Source organism: Oncorhynchus tshawytscha, linkage group LG02 (assembly GCF_018296145.1).
Source record: "Oncorhynchus tshawytscha isolate Ot180627B linkage group LG02, Otsh_v2.0, whole genome shotgun sequence".
NCBI classification, from domain to species: Eukaryota; Metazoa; Chordata; class Actinopteri; order Salmoniformes; family Salmonidae; genus Oncorhynchus; species Oncorhynchus tshawytscha.
The window spans coordinates 51,683,135-51,700,916 of record NC_056430.1 but is presented as its reverse complement, the minus strand read 5'-3'; the positions used below and the strand labels follow the sequence as shown (position 1 = coordinate 51,700,916).

Sequence of the window (17,782 nt, the reverse complement as noted above, 5' to 3'; positions counted from 1 at the left end):
CCATTCTTCAAGGCAAAACTGCTCCAGCTCCTTCAAGTTGGATGGGTTCCACTGGTGTACAGCAATCTTTAAGTCATACCACAGATTCTAAATTGGGTTGGGGTCTGAGCTTTACTAGGCCATTCCAAGACATTTCAATGTTTCCCCTTCAACCACTTGAGTGTTGCTTTAGCAGTATACTTAGGGTCATTGTCCTGCTGGAAAGTGAACCTCCGTCCCAGTCTCAAATCTCTGGAAGACTGAAACAGGTGTCCCTCAAGAATGTTCCTGTATTTAGTGCCATCCATCATTCCTTCAACTCTGACCAGTTTCCCAGTCCCTGCCGATGAACAACACAGCATGATGATGCCACCACCATGCTTCACTGTGGGGATGGTGTTCTCGGGGTGATGAGGTGTTGGGTTTGCGCCAGACATAGCGTTTTCCTTGATAGCCAAAAAGCTCAATTTTAGTCTCATCTGACCAGAGTACCTTCTTCCATATGTTTGGGGAGTCTCCCACATCCATTTTGGTGAACACCAAACGTGCTTGCTTATTTTGTTCCTTTAAGCAATGGCTTTTTTCTGGCCACTCTTCCTTAAAGCCCAGCTCTGTGGAGCGTATGTCTTTGCAGCTCCTTCAGGGTTATCTTTGGTCTCTTTTGTTGCCTCTCTGATTAACCCTTTCACATGTACCATCACACAGGTGTGATCATTCTACAGTGGTCCCTGAAGCGTATGATCACACCCATGTGATTAGAACGATTATTTAGAACTGCCAGTTGACATAACATAACAAAATGTGGAAAAAGGGAAGGTGTTTGAATACTTTCTGAATTCACTGTACCTACATATGGTATGCTACAGTAGATAGGAATGCAAAGTTATTATTTATAAGGAAAACAACAATGAAGGCAATGTGGGCTCCAGCCAGAAAATGTGCCAGGGGGAAAAGGTTTTTGCAAGGCCTGTTCTGACTAGAGATGCGCAAATGTCTGCATACTTGATCTGGGGAAACGCTGGGGAAGTGCTTGGGCTTTCGTCAAAGAGAGAAGTTTGTGCAATCTCTAGTGTAGCGCTCTGGAGGGGGTTCTCGGGAAGCCGGGGTTGGGGAGGCTCTCTGCTGACAGCGGGGTTGCTGGGAGAGTACTGTTGTGTCTGGCTGCGTAATAGATAATCCGCAGGAATGCTCCAGCAATGTATTGAAAGCGCAGGCATGGCGTTACGCGTAGGTCTGGAATCCTTCCATAAGATTTTGAAGTAACTCCTTGTATTTTCCAATGGTGGCTCCTTGGGAGGAGACGGCATTGCGGAGCTGGTCCGAGTCTGCTGGATCAGTCATGGCCAGTTCGTACTAACATGACTCAGGATCCAGATGCAGACACAGGAGGCAGACAGTTCGAATCTCAGATGTTTATTACAAAATGGGGCAGGCAACCGGCAGGTCAAGGGCAGGCAGAGGTCAGTAATCTAAGGCAGCATCAATCAAGGACAGAACGGCAGGCAGGCTCGAGGTCAGGTTAGGCAGAATGGTCAGGACCGGGAAGACGACAACTATGTGTTGTGTTACATGAACAATAATTCTTAGAATGACTATACTTTAAGCAGAAAGAAATCAATGCCGGTGATGTTTGGTGAGGGCCTGCCTTACAACAGGCCTACAAGCACTCAGTCCAGCCTCTCCCAGCCTATTGCGGACAGTCTGAGCACTGATGGAGGGATTGTGCATTCCTGGTGTAACTCGAGCAGTTGTTGTTGCCATCCTGTACCTGTCCCGCAGGTGTGATGTTCGGATGTACCAATCCTGTGCAGGTGTTGTTACACGTGGTCTGCCACTGCGAGGACGATCAGCTGTCCGTCCTGTCTCCCTGTAGCGCTGTCTTAGGCGTCTCACAGTACGGACATTGCAATTTATTTCCCTGGCCACATCTGCAGTCCTCATGCCTCCTTGCCTCCTGCCTAAGGCATGTTCACGCAGATGAGCAAGGACCCTGGGCATCTTTCTTTTGGTGTTTTTCAGAGGTAGTAGAAAGGCCTCTTTAGTGTCCTACGTTTTCATAACTGTGACCATAGTTGCCTACCGTCTGTAAGCTGTTAGTGTCTTAATGACCGTTCCACAGGTGCATGTTCAATAATTGTTTATGGATCATTGAACAAGCATGAGAAACAGTGTTTAAGCCCTTTACGATGAAGATCTGTGAAGTTATTTGGATTTCTACTAATTACCTTTGAAAGACAGTGTCCTGAAAAAGGGACGTTACTTTTTTTGCTGAGTTTACATGTCGACTATTACTCAATTCTTCACAATATTGTTTTCTGAACAAAATGCTCAAGCTTTCAGAGCAGCATACAGGTGAGTATATTACATGTTGTTTTCTAGTCCAAACCCAAACTGTGTCATCAAGGTGGAGAATCCCGACGGCAACGGGAGGACATTTTCACATTCTTGAGCTGTATTGTCACAAAATGGAGGGTTAGTCAGTCTTCCTCTTCTCTGAGAAAAACAAAAACTGGTTTTCCTTATTCTCAAGCGCACTCTGTGATGTTTTCACCTATAGCTGTGAACAAAACTGTAGTATGCCACTGTTTTTGCTGATGGAAAGACTTGGTATACTATAATACTGCAAATGCATGACTCCTATCAGGACAATACAGAATATGCCTTAACAGTGACATAATTTCTTGTTGATGTACAGTAAAGATGGACTGAACAATATAATTTGTGCAATGTACATTCAAATGAACAGTTTTGACCAGGGAAATACATTTGTTGAACACATGATCAAATTCTATAAATTGTACATAAAATGTTCCATCTAATTAAAAAAAGTATTATATTGTATGAAAAAATATTAAAAGGGATGCATTTTCAATAGATAATGGCAAGCATACAATACAGTACAATGTACCAACCCATTTGAAGTGATTGTGTAAGTGCCTTAGGGTTGAGTGTCCTGGGTTGAATGAGGACAGGGACTGGCAGCATTTGTCTTGTGTTTTAGTGAAAGGCAGTCCCCTCTATAGTGTACAGAGAGAGAGAGAAAGAGAGAGCGAGATGATCTGACAGCGTGGTGACACAAAGTGACAATGGATGGCAGTCAGTTTTTTGTGCCACCTGCATTTTGTGCTAAAGAGGAGTTTGAATTCCAAAGGAATGTAGCCAAAATAAAATCAACATACAAAGGGAGATGACACTCATGAAGAGTGAAAAGAGAAAATATATCACTAATAATAATGTGAATGTATCATGAAAGAAATGGCACAGAAGGTGAACATGTAAATATTTGAAGATGAGTGGATGGAAGCAAATCTGGGTAAAAAAGAGAAGTTCACATAGTCGAGAAAATGTCTTCGGTAGTGTTATCATCATGTAGGAATTTTAATGGTCTCTGCTTGCTCTTCAAGGTAAGTCAGTTTTAAACAAATGTGTTATTGATATCTTTATGATAACTGTGATGCACACAGACATTGTAGAAAGTACTACATTTGAATAAATGAGGATTCCTGTGATAACATGCGTCTTGGTGAGAGGTGTAGGAGTCAGGCGCAGGAGAGCAGGGATGTCTGAGAAGCGTGTTTAATAATATAGTCCACCAATACAAAACGGCACAGACAAAATCCCAAAACGACGCTCTCGAATATTCAGAAACTCGTGCAAACGAGGAACAAACACAGTTCCGACACTTTACATACACGTGCGTAATAGCGAAAAAACAACAAACATCAAATACAATCGAGCGCAATACACACAAGTCTAATTCTGCACGAATTACGGCAGGTAACAGGTGCCCTATATACCCACAGAAATCAAAGCAATTGAAAACCAGGTGTGAAAAGGAACACAGACAAAACAACCAGAAAAAGAAAAAGAGATCGGTAGTGGCTAGTATACCGGCGACGCCGAGCGCCGCCCGAACAGGGAGAGGAGTTACCTTCCGTAGAAGTCGTGACAATTCCACTTTGTCTTGTGTTTAGTATACTGGTGATTTACTGTATAACAATTTCAGAAATTATACTACTGCTTATAGTTACTAGTGAGACAGACTGAAGTTTCAGTGGCTCTCATGACCTTTCCCCAGTTTCTCCCCTTCTTCTCTACAAATCCTCTCAACCTCTGTCAGGTTGGATGGGGAGCGTCGCTGCACAGCTATTTGCGGGTCTCTCCAGAGATGTCAGATTGGGTTCAAGTCAAGGCTCTGGCTGGGCCACTCAAGGACATTTAATGACTTGTCCCGAAGCCACTCCTGGGTTTTCTTGGCTATGTGCTTAGGGTTGTTGTCCTGTTGAAAGATAAACCTTCACCCCAGTCTGAGGTCCTGAGCGCTGAGGAGCTGTACTTTGCTCCATTCATCTTTCCCTCGATCCTGACTTGTCTCCCAGTCCCTGCTGCTGAAAAACAACAGCACAGCATTTATTTTTTTACCTTTATTTAAATATGCAAGTCAGTTAAGAACAAATTCTTATTTACAATGACTGCCTAGGAACAGTGTGTTAACTGCCTTGTTCAGGGGCAGAACAACAGATTTTTACCTTGTCAGCTCAGGATTTGATCTAGCAACCTTTAGGTTACTGGCCCAACAGGCTAAATGAATGACAACAAATGATACTGAAAAGATGTGACAAAACACTCATATCTGGTGAGAAAGGAAAAAAAACATGTGTTCAGCGTTTCTCCTATCTGGAGGCGGTGATGAAATTTGAAGTAACGAGGGGCGGGGAAGAAGCAAAGGTAGTAGAGCCACCACGACTACAAGGTTTCTCATCAACCGAGGGATAGTGAAATGCTGCATGTTAAAAAAGGGGACTTTGTATTATTCATTTGAATGGTCATAAACTGTACAACACAAGCGGAAAAGAATGCCGCTGAACGTTTTTGGGGCTGTGCAATAAATTATGTCGGTGAATGTAGCCCCATCACAGGCCCCTGAGCCTGTGTAGGGATGTATTTTGGAGTGGACAGTGATTGAAGTATGATGTTTTATTTTATTTATTTAAACAATTTTTAGTTAACGTGTTTTATTTTGTTTGAAGTCGTTTTACCCCTTTCCCGGAATGTTTTTTTGTTGTTTCTTGTTCAATGCCTCGTCCAGCTGCCGGCGGTAATGGATCATTAACATTGGATGCCAACCGCTGTTAAACCCCATCGAAGAAGAAGTACCACAGTGCATTGCTTTACCAGCTACTTCCTAAATACTGATGGCCACCGTGTTTACATCCAAATTAGTTGAGATAAAATAATATCCATCTGTCAAGGTAGCTAGATGACATTTTGTCGACATAGCTCATCCTTTTAGCTTGATTTCCTTATGCAGTTTGTAAGTTGCTGAAGGTTGTCCGCTCGCAATTCTCGTTTTACACGCAGCAGCACTAACTTGAGCTAGACCGTTAACTAACGTTGGCTAGCATTAGCAAGCTACTGCACTGTAGCTAGCCAGGTATTTGTGCCTTGATTGGCGCATTATATTTCACTTTAGTATTTGGTGGCAGTAAGTCAGGTAGCTAGTATCGATTACGGACAGGTAATGTTAGCTTGCTTGCCTCAAACCACAGGCAAATAGCTAGTCATAACAACAGCTAGCTAACTTGACTTGCTAACGTGGCTAGCCACACAGCTGAATATTTCCACAATGTGAGTTGTCTATTGCCTTGCGCATTATCAGCAAGTGTTTATTTTTTGTATATATATATATTTTTTTTACAATTCGAAGATGTACACCTTATTATCTGGTCTGTACAAATACGCGTTCCAGAAGGACGAATACTGCATCTTGATCCTAGGACTTGACAATGCAGGAAAAACCGTAAGTCTGTCTCATAGCAGTTTTCTCTCGTTGGAAGAGCACACTGAGCACCGCGCATTGCCCTTGTTTGTCTCTGTTGGATGAACTGCTGCTGCTTGTTTGATTTAGTCATGTATGTTCTACACACAGACCTTTTTGGAACAGACCAAGACCAAGTTCAGTAAGAACTACAAGGGAATGAATTTGTCCAAGATCACCACTACAGTTGGACTTAACAGTAAGTATAGCCAACCAGTAAGACTGAGCTTGTTGTGTTGCATTCAATTGTAGCACATTGGTTTTCAGGAGTCCATGCCATTCTAATATGTTCTTCTGACTGCTTCCTTCACGCAGTCGGCACAATCGATGTGGGCAAAGCTCGTCTAATGTTCTGGGACCTTGGTGGTCAAGAGGAGCTTCAGTCGCTATGGGACAAAGTGAGCAGCACTGACAAATTACACACACACACACACACACACACCATATCTAGCTAGATGTCATGTCTGTTTTTGTCATTCAAGTACAATGATTTGAGGTTGACTACTGAAACATGGCTTTGTGAATCCACAGTACTACGCCGAGTCCCACGGTGTGATCTATGTTATAGACTCCACCGATGAGGAGCGACTAGCAGAATCAAAAGAGGCATTTGGTGAGTTCCTCACTAGCTTGCCAGAAGCATTTAGAGAAGAATGCCAAACGTCAACAGGGCACATAGAGTGGTATTTGTCATGGGCTACAGTCTGATTGACTAACTGAATGTACACTCCACATTATGGATGTAAAAGGAATATACTGTTGTGAGAAATATGGTGGAAACTCCCTAGCCCCTGCTTGCACCAATATAACGACTTTAAAGGGATAGTTCATTCAATCGTTTAGTATTTTATTGTGTGAGATTCACAATTGGATAATCACAAAAAACATCACCATAGCTAGTGGTTGTGAACTTCGAGGGAAGCGGGAATGGGGTGCGGGCGGCTATGAGCAACGGCTATGAGCTGGTGGCTGGGGCGCCGTCGGCTGTGTAGTAGCCGATGAGGGATGCCTGACAGGGGCAGCCAATTACCAAAGTGCCGCTATAACTGGCTGCCAAATCTTGCCTAATCCTACCCAATGCAATGCAGCGACCCTAATTGTGCATGTCAGCAGTCAAGTTTTCAAGATCGAGCAGTACAAAGCAAAAACGGTGATGTTGTGTTTTAGCATCTCATGAGAGGGAGTCAGCAAATCCAGTCAATCTAGTATTGAACCATAGCTTGGACTGACGGTTCCATTTTTCTTTTTTTCCAGAGAAAATGATCAGCAGTGAGGTGTTGGAAGGTGTGCCTCTCCTGGTGCTCGCCAACAAGCAGGATGTGGAGGTAGGCCTATATAATCCAGTCTGGGGTTGTTTTCAAAAGAAGTCTAAACTAACCATGCCTTGTATAAACTAAAATATGACAAGGCCTGTTGCCAGCAGAAGTTGTTTGGCCTATAATATGATATATATAATACAACAAAGTAGTCCTCCATCCCTCTTGCATACTTTTCGTAGATGACTCTGTGTTATATGTTACACCATACCCGTACTATACACTGAGTGTACAAAACATGAAGAACACCTGTTCTTTCCATGACAGACTGACCAGGTGAAAGCTGTGATCCCTTGTTTATTTCACTTCAATCCACTTCAATCAGTATAGATGAAATGGGAGGAAACGGATTAAAGAAGGATTTTTAAGCCTTGAGACGTGGATTGTGTATGTGTGCCATTCAGAGGGTGAATGGGCAATACAAAAAATGTAGGTGTCTTTGAACAGGGGATGGTATTAGGTGCCAGGCGCAGCGGTTTGTGTCAAGGACTGCATCGCTGCGGAGTTTTTCATGCTCTACAGTTTCCCGTGAGTATCAAGAATGGTCCGCCACGCAAAGGACATCCAGCCAACTTGACACAACTTTGGGAAACATTGGAGTTAACATGGGCCAGCATCCCAACTTGTGGATAACCTGACAAATTGAGTCTGTTCTGAGGGCAAAAGGTGGGGAAGGGGGTGCAACTCAATATTGGGAAGATGTACCTAATGTTTGGTATACTCAGTGTTCAAGCTCACCTTAATGTGGCGTTATTGTACTCTTGAAATAAATGTGATTGACAATTTCCACCACATACAGCTATCCCTTTGCTAGGTCAATTCTGTCTCTTTGAAAATCTCTAAGATCGTATCCATTTAGGCATATTTCTTTGTGTTTTTTCGGTAGAACTGTATGTCTGTGCCGGACATCAAAACCGCTTTTAGCGACTGCGCTCCAAAGATCGGTAAACGAGATTGCCTGGTGCAGCCTTGCACAGCCCTAACAGGGTAAGAACAGTTTTCTATTCCACTTTACTCTCTGTTGTGCATCTGGTCTGAGAGAACTCATGTGTGTGTGTGTGTGTGCGCGCGAGCGAGCGTAAATTTTACATTTCTGTATTTGTCATCTTTGCTTTGAGAAAAGCAGTACACTTTGCTCATAATGAGTTCTCTCTCAGGCAGGGGGTTAACGAAGGCATCGAGTGGATGGTGAAGTGCGTCATCAGAAACATTCACCGGCCACCGAGACTGAAGGACATCACATAGAGCAAGCCATGGCTTCCCCACTAGGGCTCTCGAAACCGGGTCCTATTCATTAGGCACCAAATGGTAGAAAATGTACTGAAACAAGAAGGGACTACTTAGACTGCCAGTCCGATAAAAATCATTTTCAGTTGAAATATGCTTTAAAAGATTTTTCTACGTTCTGCCCTGTTGAATACGACCGAGGCGCCCGTTTTGCTACAGTGTGACTTTCAGAAAACGAGATGGATTCTATCCATGCCCTGGCAATGAACTTCTCTCTCTCTCTCATCCTATTTGAGTGGGTGCTGTGAACTCAAGTCTATTTTTCAGATACAGCTTAGCATCAGGGGTAAACAATTGGGAAACTATTGATTATTATATGTTATTTGGATATGTACTCTGATTTGGGTGAAATGCTTTTTGAGGCATTCTGATCTAAGCATAACTGTCAAGTCGATAAAGTTTTTCTGGCTCAAGTACCTCCGTTTCCCTTCGGTAGTATAATCTGTCTTCATGAAGCGTCCCAGAGTAGTGTGCTGATCTAGTATCAACTTTTCCTTTTAGATCATATGAATCAAATTGATATGGATTATTTTACTTTTCATCCCAATGCTTGAGTTTTTTTTTTTTTAAGTAAGAGGATGAACCTTGGCACAACCTTGAGTTATTTATATTATGCAAAGATGCTACATGTAATGGAATTGTACAGAGGGTCAACGATATACAAATGACTTCCCTTTCATTGACAGGAACTGTTTAAATACTAGTTTTATAGTTTGAAATTGCGTGTCTGTGTGTGGTGTATGTGTACAGTCGAGTCCCAAATGGAACACTATTCCCTATTTAGGGAATATATGTGTCCCCAGCGGCATCCTCCCTCTTTTTACTCTGTCTAACCTGGTGACGTATGCAAAGTATCTCCAATGATCAGGCTGAAAGCCTATTTGAATGACATTATGAAGATGTAATAAACAGTTGACACTTTTGTTTGACTTGTTTTGCTTTTAGATGTTAGTGTGGTGAAGAAATGTAAAGAAAGTCAGCTGCTTTCTATTAATCACATCAAAATTCTGTTTCCTTTATTCATATTTTAGTTTTTTACAAAACTAGGAAAGTAGAGTGGGTTACACATGAAGAGAGGAAAACAGACATGAAAGGAGGATATTCAAACCCTTGTCACCAGGGTTATCTGTGGTTTGTTTATTCACAAAAAAATGGACTCACTCAATGTAATACCCACCGGAAAATGTAATAAGTTATCTGTTATCTGAACATTATCTGTTCACGTTTACTACGTTATCCGTCAATGTTTTACATTAACCAGTTTGATTATGTTATAAAAGTTAATACATTATGCCAAGTTGTTATGGTATGCGGTGTTATTACATTATCTGTTCCAGGGTGTAAATCTGATTTGGCCACCAATCTCTTATTACAGACCTTACACAAATGCATGCGTTTCTAAACATTGGACTGAGCAAAGGGGTGGTGGTCTACTGTCGCTTTCTAACATAGTGGCAAGAAAAAGTATGCGAATCCTTTGGAATTCCCTGGATTTCTGCATAAATTTGTCATACAATTTGATCTGATCTTCATCTAAGTCACGATAATAGACAAACACAGCGTGCTTAAACTAAACACAAATTATTGTAGTTTTCTTGTCTTATTGAATACATAATTTAGACATTCACAGTGTAGGTTGGGAAAAGTATCTGAACCCCTAGGCTAATGACTTCTCCAAAAGCTAATTGGAGTCAGGAGTCAGCTAACCTGGAGTCCAATCAATGAGATGAGATTGGAGGTGTTGGTTAGAGCTGCCTAGCTCTATAAAAAACACTCACAAAATTTTAGTTTGCTACTCACAAGAAAGGTTGACTGATGTGAACCATGCCTCGAACAAAAGAGATCTGAGGAGACCTAAGCCTTGATGTTCATCAGTCCACAGTAAGACATTGTCTAAAAATGGAGAAAGTTCAGCACTTTTGCAACTCTCCCTAGGAGTGGCCGTAAGGCAAAGATGACTGCAAGAGCACAGCGCAGAATGCTCAAAGAAGTTAAGAAGAATCCTAGTGTCAGCTAAAGACTTACAGAAATCTCTGGAACATGGTAACATCTCTGTAGACGAGTCTACTATATGTAAAACACTAAATAAGAATGGTGTTCATAAGAGGACACCACGGAAGAAGCCACTGCTGTCAAAAAAACCATTGCTGCACGTCTGAAGTTTGCAAAAGTGCACCTGGATTTTTCACAGCTCTACTAGCAGAATATTCTGTGGGCAGATGAAACTACAGTTGAGTTGTTTGCAAGGAACACAACACTGTGGAGAAAAAAGGCACAGCACACCAACATCAAAAACCTATTCCAACTGTAAAGTATGGTGGAGGGAGCATTATCGTTTGGGGCTGCCTCAGGACCTGGACAGATTGCTATCATCAACGGAAAAAACGAATTCCCAAATTTATCAAGACATTTTGCAGGAGAATGTAAGGCTATCTGTCTGCCAATTGAAGCTCAACAGAAGTTGGGTGATGCAACAGGACAACAACCCAAAACACTGAAGTAAATCAACAACAGAATGGCTTTAACAGAAGAAAATACGCCTTCTGGAGTGGCCCAGTCAGAGTCCTGACCTCAACCCGATTGAGATGCTGTGGCATGACCTCAAGAGAGCGGTTCACAAAGAGAGCGGTTCATTTCAGGAAGTGCTGCTGCAGTATTTATGCTGTGGATCAACAACCATGAGATCGTTACCTAGCAACAATGACACTACACTTCCTTTGTCAGTTTTTTCAGAAATTAAACCTAGAACATAGGTTTCACAAAAGGTGAAAATAGAGCATAGATTTCTTAGAACATGAACTGTTGAGATACTGTCCACCACACCTGGGGGTTGGCTTTGCAGATAAATCTTGTTTCCTTTACCAGGAAGGAATGTAATCAATGTGAGGTCATTCTTTGCTCACATGCAAAACTGGCACAGTTATATAATTATAAAGTCAGCAAAACATTGTATAATAAAAAATCCAGCAAATTAAAAAAAAATATATATATATTTTGTATTTAAAGCACCCTTGGGAAAATCGAATGTATTTCAACAGAATTCTCACTATTCTATAGTTACTGCTTTAAGGTCTTTACTCATACTAGGTTTGGACAGTACCAGATTTTCATACCGTCATACCATTTCTTTTCCATACTGGGGTTTACAGTATTACCGGAAGTTCACACAAGGGGCACTACTTCAACAGCAAAAAAATTAGGCAACAGGGATCTTGATCCAGGAGGGATTTGAATGTCTCTGCTGTAACCAAGAAGCTTGATCTTGACATCAGCCACTTAGCTAGCAAGTTAACAAACCAAATGCATAGCTGGAGTCCTGAGTTGGATGTCATTTATTTGACACATCTTAGATTTCTTATAGTTATACGCAACGTATAGTTAAAAGCTGTGGCGTAGCACTGATCCCTGCGAGGTGGATTTGACCCATTTTTTTAAAAAGGATTTCAAATGTATTTGTATACCTTAATTTATGACCAAAAGGCTAAAATAGTCATATTTACTTAATAGTTACTTGGAAACAACTTTGACTGACAAGTAAGGGCATGTCACTAAGGGATGACACAATACAGATAAGCCACAGGTGTGTCAGAAGGGTTAAAACATGCTTTGACAGGAAATGCCACGTCAGTTGTGTAACCAAAAAAATCTGATGATTTGATCAAATTACTTCTATAGATATAAAACTTTAGGACAGGAAAGGGTTGAAAATATATATAATTTTAAAGCCATCTCTTTTACAATCAGCTAATTATTACAGTATATTGTTCCTCTAAATAAGTTCAGACACCTTAAGGAATTTGAGTTGTATGAGTAGGTTTGAATTGTGTGTAGACTTATTCATGCTATGTGTAGACTTATAGACTTGTGTGTAGACTTATTCATGCTATGTATGCTTACCAACTGGGCACAGATGTCAATTCAATGTCTATTCCACATTGGTTCAACTTCATTTTATTGTAATGACGTGGAAACAACGCTGATTCGACCAGTGTGTGGCCATGCGGGTAATGCTCTTACTGGGATTGATAGCTGTATTGAATTGAAGGCACAACCGGTTTCAATTCATCAGAACCAGGGGTGTCATGCATGCATTATTTTAGAGGGGGCACAAAGTATATGAGGTTGAAGAATTTGACATTTTCTTAAACACCTGAAACAGTTTTTTCCTGCAATCTAGAGCCATAATCATTTAGCCTATTTCTATGTATAAATACATAAATATAATTCTGCATAGGTCATTTTAATGACAGTGTCATTCTGACTGTTGTAAATCACACATCTCAATATAATGCACTAACATGCTTAGAATATTACATCCTAATTACAACACAGTACATGGGATAATAACACGCATCATCAAATACAGGCACATATCATGGCATCATAATTGATACACAAATATCATGATATTATAAGGTGCCAGATAACATTTAAACCAAGTATTTTTCTGCATATCTAAGCATACCTCTTGAGCTGTCTGTATCCTCCTGACTGGTGGTTCTTTTTTTAAAGAAACAAAATAGGCTTCTCTGCATCGTTGCTAAAATCGGGGTAATAGATTGAAAGGAATAAGAGCCTTATTCTGTGCATTTAGTAATTGCTTGCTTTTCTAAAGTCTAGCAACCTTGCCAACAGGCATGCCGGCTAATATAGTTAGACAAGCTACTACTTGATTGATAGCCTGAAATGGCTTGGTTGCTTAGTTATGAGGTTGGGAACCTATCTAGCTGGCTGGCTTAAACCAACTTTATAAAATTGCTAGGTGGCTAGTATTACAAGGAAACAAAACATTTTCATTTGATTTGTTCATCAAGAAGGAATCAATAGGCTACATAGCTTTATCAAAACTAAATGTAAAAACATACCTCCTGCAAGACCTGCCCATCACCGGATCTCCTACTCCCCCGGCGATACTGTCTGCATGCACTGGAGTATCTAGCATCCTGCCTAGCATATCTTTGCCCCATTGTGCACCTTGGAAGAAACCACTTATTAGGGGGGAGGGGGGGTCCAGTCAGTGTGACCCCTCCGCAAAATACTGTTGAGAGATATTTTTATAAATAATTGTGATAACATAAGTTTAGTCATCAATTTAACATCTGGAAGAAAGACAAAAAGTTCAATTTTGGTTTCATCTGACCAGAGCACCTTCTTCCACATGTTTGGTGTCTCCCAGGTGGCTTGTGGCAAACTTTAAACAACACTTTTTATGGATATCTTTAAGAAATGGCTTTCTTCTTGCCACTCTTCCATAAAGGCCAGATTTGTGCAATATACGACTGATTGTTGTCCTATGGACAGAGTCTCCCACCTCAGCTGTAGATCTCTGCAGTTCATCCAGAGTGATCATGGGCCTCTTGGCTGCATCTCTGATCAGTCTTCTCCTTGTATGAGCTGAAAGTTTAGAGGGACGGCCAGGTCTTGGTAGATTTGCAGTGGTCTGATACTCCTTCCATTTCAATATTATCGCTTGCACAGTGCTCCTTGGGATGTTTAAAGCTTGGGAAATCTTTTTGTATCCAAATCCGGCTTTAAACTTCTTCACAACAATATCTCGGACCTGCCTGGTCTGTTTCTTGTTCTTCATGATGCTCTCTGCGCTTTTAACGGACCTCTGAGACTATCACAGTGCAGATGTATTTATACGGAGACTTGATTACACACAGGTGGATTGTATGTATCATCATTAGTCATTTAGGTCAACATTGGATCATTCAGAGATCCTCACTGAACTTCTGGAGAGAGTTTGCTGCACTGAAAGTAAAGGGGCTGAATAATTTTGCACGCCCAATTTTTCAGTTTTTGATTTGTTAAAAAAGTTTGAAATATCCAATAAATGTCGTTCCACTTCATGATTGTGTCCCACTTGTTGTTGATTCTTCACAAAAAAATACGGTTTTATATCTTTATGTTTGAAGCCTGAAATGTGGCAAAATGTCGCAAAGTTCAAGGGGGCCGAATACTTTCGCAAGGCACTGTATCAAGCAAAGAGGCACAGCGTTTGAAGGTAGGCCTTGAAATACATCCACAGGTACACCTCCAATTGACTCAAATGATGTCAATTAGCCTATCGGAAGCTTCTAAAGTCATGCCATCATTTTCTGGAACTTTCCAAGCTGTTTAAAGGCACAGTCAACTTAGCGTATGTAAACTTCTGACCCACTGGAATTGTGATACAAGGAATTATAAGTGAAATAATCTGTCTGTAAACAATTGTTTGAAAAATGACTTGTGTCATGCACAAACTAGATGTCCGAACCGACTTGCCAAAACTATAGTTTGTTAACAAGAAATTGGTGGAGTGGTTGAAAAACGAGTTTTAATGACTCCAACCTAAATGTATGTAAACTTCCGACTTCAACTGTAACTTCCTGGCATATTACATAATTTATGCAGTATGTGGTAGCAGAATCAGAATTAGTTAGTTAACATTGATAAATAAGATGTTTTATTTACATAATAATGCTTATGTGGGACAAGTTACTTGGGCCCCAGAGAGAGGAGAGGTCAGGCTTGTCTTTTTATAGGAATGTGTCTGTAACTATGTCCCCTCTGAGGTTGCCCTTATCTTGATTTAGTATATGGCCTAGGAGGCTCACTGTCTTTTCTGATCTTGTCCAGGAGGGGGTATATTTAAGATGGGAGTATCTAGAATTGACTATTGATATATGCCATTGGATGAGGTTATGTTTTGGTCCTAAGTGGTACCAAGAACGAGGTAAGAACTTTGTTTAGGAGACCAAACTGAACAATAATTTATAGCTAATGCTATCTAGCTTTGGGATACTCCTCTTTCAAGTAAATATTCCTTTGTGTAATGTTCCTAACATCTGTTATTCGTCATGTGAGTTGAGATGGGTGTGTCTTGGCTATAAATTACACTAAGAACTGTTTTGTGAGCACTCTCAGTGAATTCATTTATAGACACTGAATTGTTCTGAGAGTCACAGGGCTATGGTGAAGCTCATATAATTAAATATGGACTTTATGATAACTCTGACTTGTCTGTGGTTTGCTCTCTCATGATTTGGTAATACAGGAAATTTCCACGAAAAGTAGCATACAATACATTTTTGGATTCACCTTTTTGTGCTGTGCTCACTTGAGCAGGAAGGTGATGCGGTGGTTCTTCGTGGGCAAATTGTGTCAATGTCTGGCATTGTCTGGATTTATGGTGCTTTCAAAACAACTGGGAACTAAAAACAAGGTCCAATCACAATGACGTCATTGATCTTCAGGTCAAAGCTCTAGAAAGAGGCCGGATTTACAATTCCAATTTGTATGACCATTCAAAGCTTATTTTCCCAGTCGGAGCTTGTTTTTGCAGTGCCGAGTTAACCGTTGTTTTGAGAGTGGCACAAATCATGCTTCATTGACAGCATGGCCAACGTTGGAAAAGAGCCCCTTAATCCCAGATTTGGAACCACACAGGCCACATTTGCAATTTCCAACTTGTTGTGTAATGTCCAATGGCCGATGAGCACCGATACGTTTTCTCTATAATTTCTCTTCATATGACAATGATTAAAAAGGATTTGCCAGTAGATTGTCGACTTGATTCATAATGATGACTGCTAGCTAAGATTTTGGAAGTATGATGTTGACATGATCAGTCCAATCTAAGCTACTGTACATATAACGTGATTTGGCGTCATTTTACCTATGGCCAATGACCTTGAGCCTTCTTGGATCGGCATTTCTAATGTAACTCTATGGCAGCACCCAAGGGGCTAGAATTTTCGAGGACGAACCTTAGACTTGGCGGTGAGGTAGTGTCCCCGTGACTGACAGAACACTGAGTCAATCATGGCGCAACGCTCCGTATTTTCTGCTGGTTTGCCCCACCACCACAGAAAGCACTGAGCTAGGCCGATACACCTGTATTTTGGATCTGCCTTACTCAAGAAAACAAAAAAGAGACAATGATATATATTTTTTCTTTTTACATTGTTTGCAAACTGATATGTGTTAATGCCAAAATATCATTGCGTTTTTCAAAAAAATGTGGGGCTCACCTACCCTGAATGACAGGTCACCACTGGACGCGCGACATACGCGTAGTGTCCTGAGTCGATTTGGAGCTGCTGACAGATGCAGGCTTGTATCAGGTGGAATGTCGCACTTATAACTCAAGTCCGTAAAACCACGAGAGGGCGTGCAGGGCCGTGTGCAAACGGTGGTTGCCTAAAACACGTGCCGATCAACAGTGGGCTTTTCCACAGTATGAATGTCTTTAAATCTTCAAGGTCCTTGATCTCTTGAGAACCACACCACCGATCAAATAGACATGCTTTTCCCCTTGCGAATTCAACATTACTTTGCAATCTTTTTTTCCCGTAATTTAGGGAATTGTCTGTTTGCCTCGGGGACACACTCGTAATTACGAAGGATAGCAACGTACACTTTCTGAGCTTTTCCCATAAGAACACTTTGGAGGAGCAGTGACCAGGTATCGCACAGCCATTTTAGGAATGTTGCAATCCGCTCCAACAGAGTAAAATCTATGTATGCCTCCTTTTCGTTGAAAGGCGGTACAAGCTGGCTGCTCTAACCAATATTGAATTCTGTTGAGGGTGCATGATGGCCTGACTGGTTTTGGAGTGCTTCCAAATCTCTTAATCGAAAGGCATGCTCACATTTTTTGTTCTTGTTTGGCTGGTCTCTCTTTTTGTCTTTCCCTGTGCTCCAACTCTAATTTCTGGTTCTCCAACTTTGCCTTTCATTCTAACTCCCTCAGTTGCACATCTAAGGGAGCAACCTTTTCACCCATCTCTCTCATTGGGAGGATTTCCACCTCCACCAATGCAGCAGCGAGCAACTCTTTGACTACTGCTTTTGACTGGGCAGTGGTTACATTGGTGTCAGAATGCATGGTAATGATGATCAGGTTTGCCGTAATACATTTATCTAGCATCTCCCAACTAACATCTTAGTACATTGTTTTGTGTTTTTGCAACTGAAAATTATTTCACCAATCTTATAACCTCTGAGTGGTTGTCAGTGACGTAAACTGTACCACAAAAGTGTATTTTGAACACTAAAATACAGTATCAGGGCACAGTAGCGCTTCAGAGTAGGTGATTTATTTATTGTAAATTTGGGGGGGGGGGGTGTAGATCAGCTTTAATACTGCAGATAGATTGAGGCTTCCATCAATGTGATTGTCTGCATAATTCCCAATCCCCACATATTATTATTTCACCCTAACCTTACGCTCCACTCAACCCCTCCAATCTATCTCTGAACACCATCCAGTGCTGTGATTTCTCACAAAAGTTCTGAACATTTATATTTTAATAGATTCTACATCTTGTAAACGAAAAATAATTATATTTGCTGAGAATGTCATTACTTTTTAAAAATCACCCAGCAGTGCTATTTG

At 41.1% G+C, this 17,782-nt stretch overlaps 1 protein-coding gene across 3 annotated transcripts; it reads left to right on the top strand.

Moving 5' to 3' along the window:
* The first annotated feature begins 4,737 nt into the window (after window positions 1–4,737).
* LOC112267308 (ADP-ribosylation factor-related protein 1) lies at window positions 4,738–9,323 on the top strand. 3 transcript variants are annotated; one of them, XM_024445599.2, is made up of 9 exons: window positions 4,738–5,231; window positions 5,687–5,779; window positions 5,909–5,996; window positions 6,113–6,195; window positions 6,329–6,410; window positions 7,052–7,122; window positions 7,561–7,641; window positions 8,000–8,100; window positions 8,271–9,323. In XM_024445599.2, the coding sequence occupies exons 2-9, from the start codon at window positions 5,687–5,689 to the stop codon at window positions 8,356–8,358; spliced, it is 687 nt and encodes a 228-aa protein (XP_024301367.1). In that variant the 5' UTR covers window positions 4,738–5,231; the 3' UTR covers window positions 8,359–9,323. The 3 variants fall into 3 exon arrangements, with proteins under 3 accessions (XP_024301367.1, XP_024301364.1, XP_024301374.1); XM_024445596.2 differs by having other exon boundaries at window positions 4,738–5,779; XM_024445606.1 differs by lacking the exon at window positions 7,561–7,641 and having other exon boundaries at window positions 4,752–5,779.
* Window positions 9,324–17,782: the final 8,459 nt, after the last annotated feature.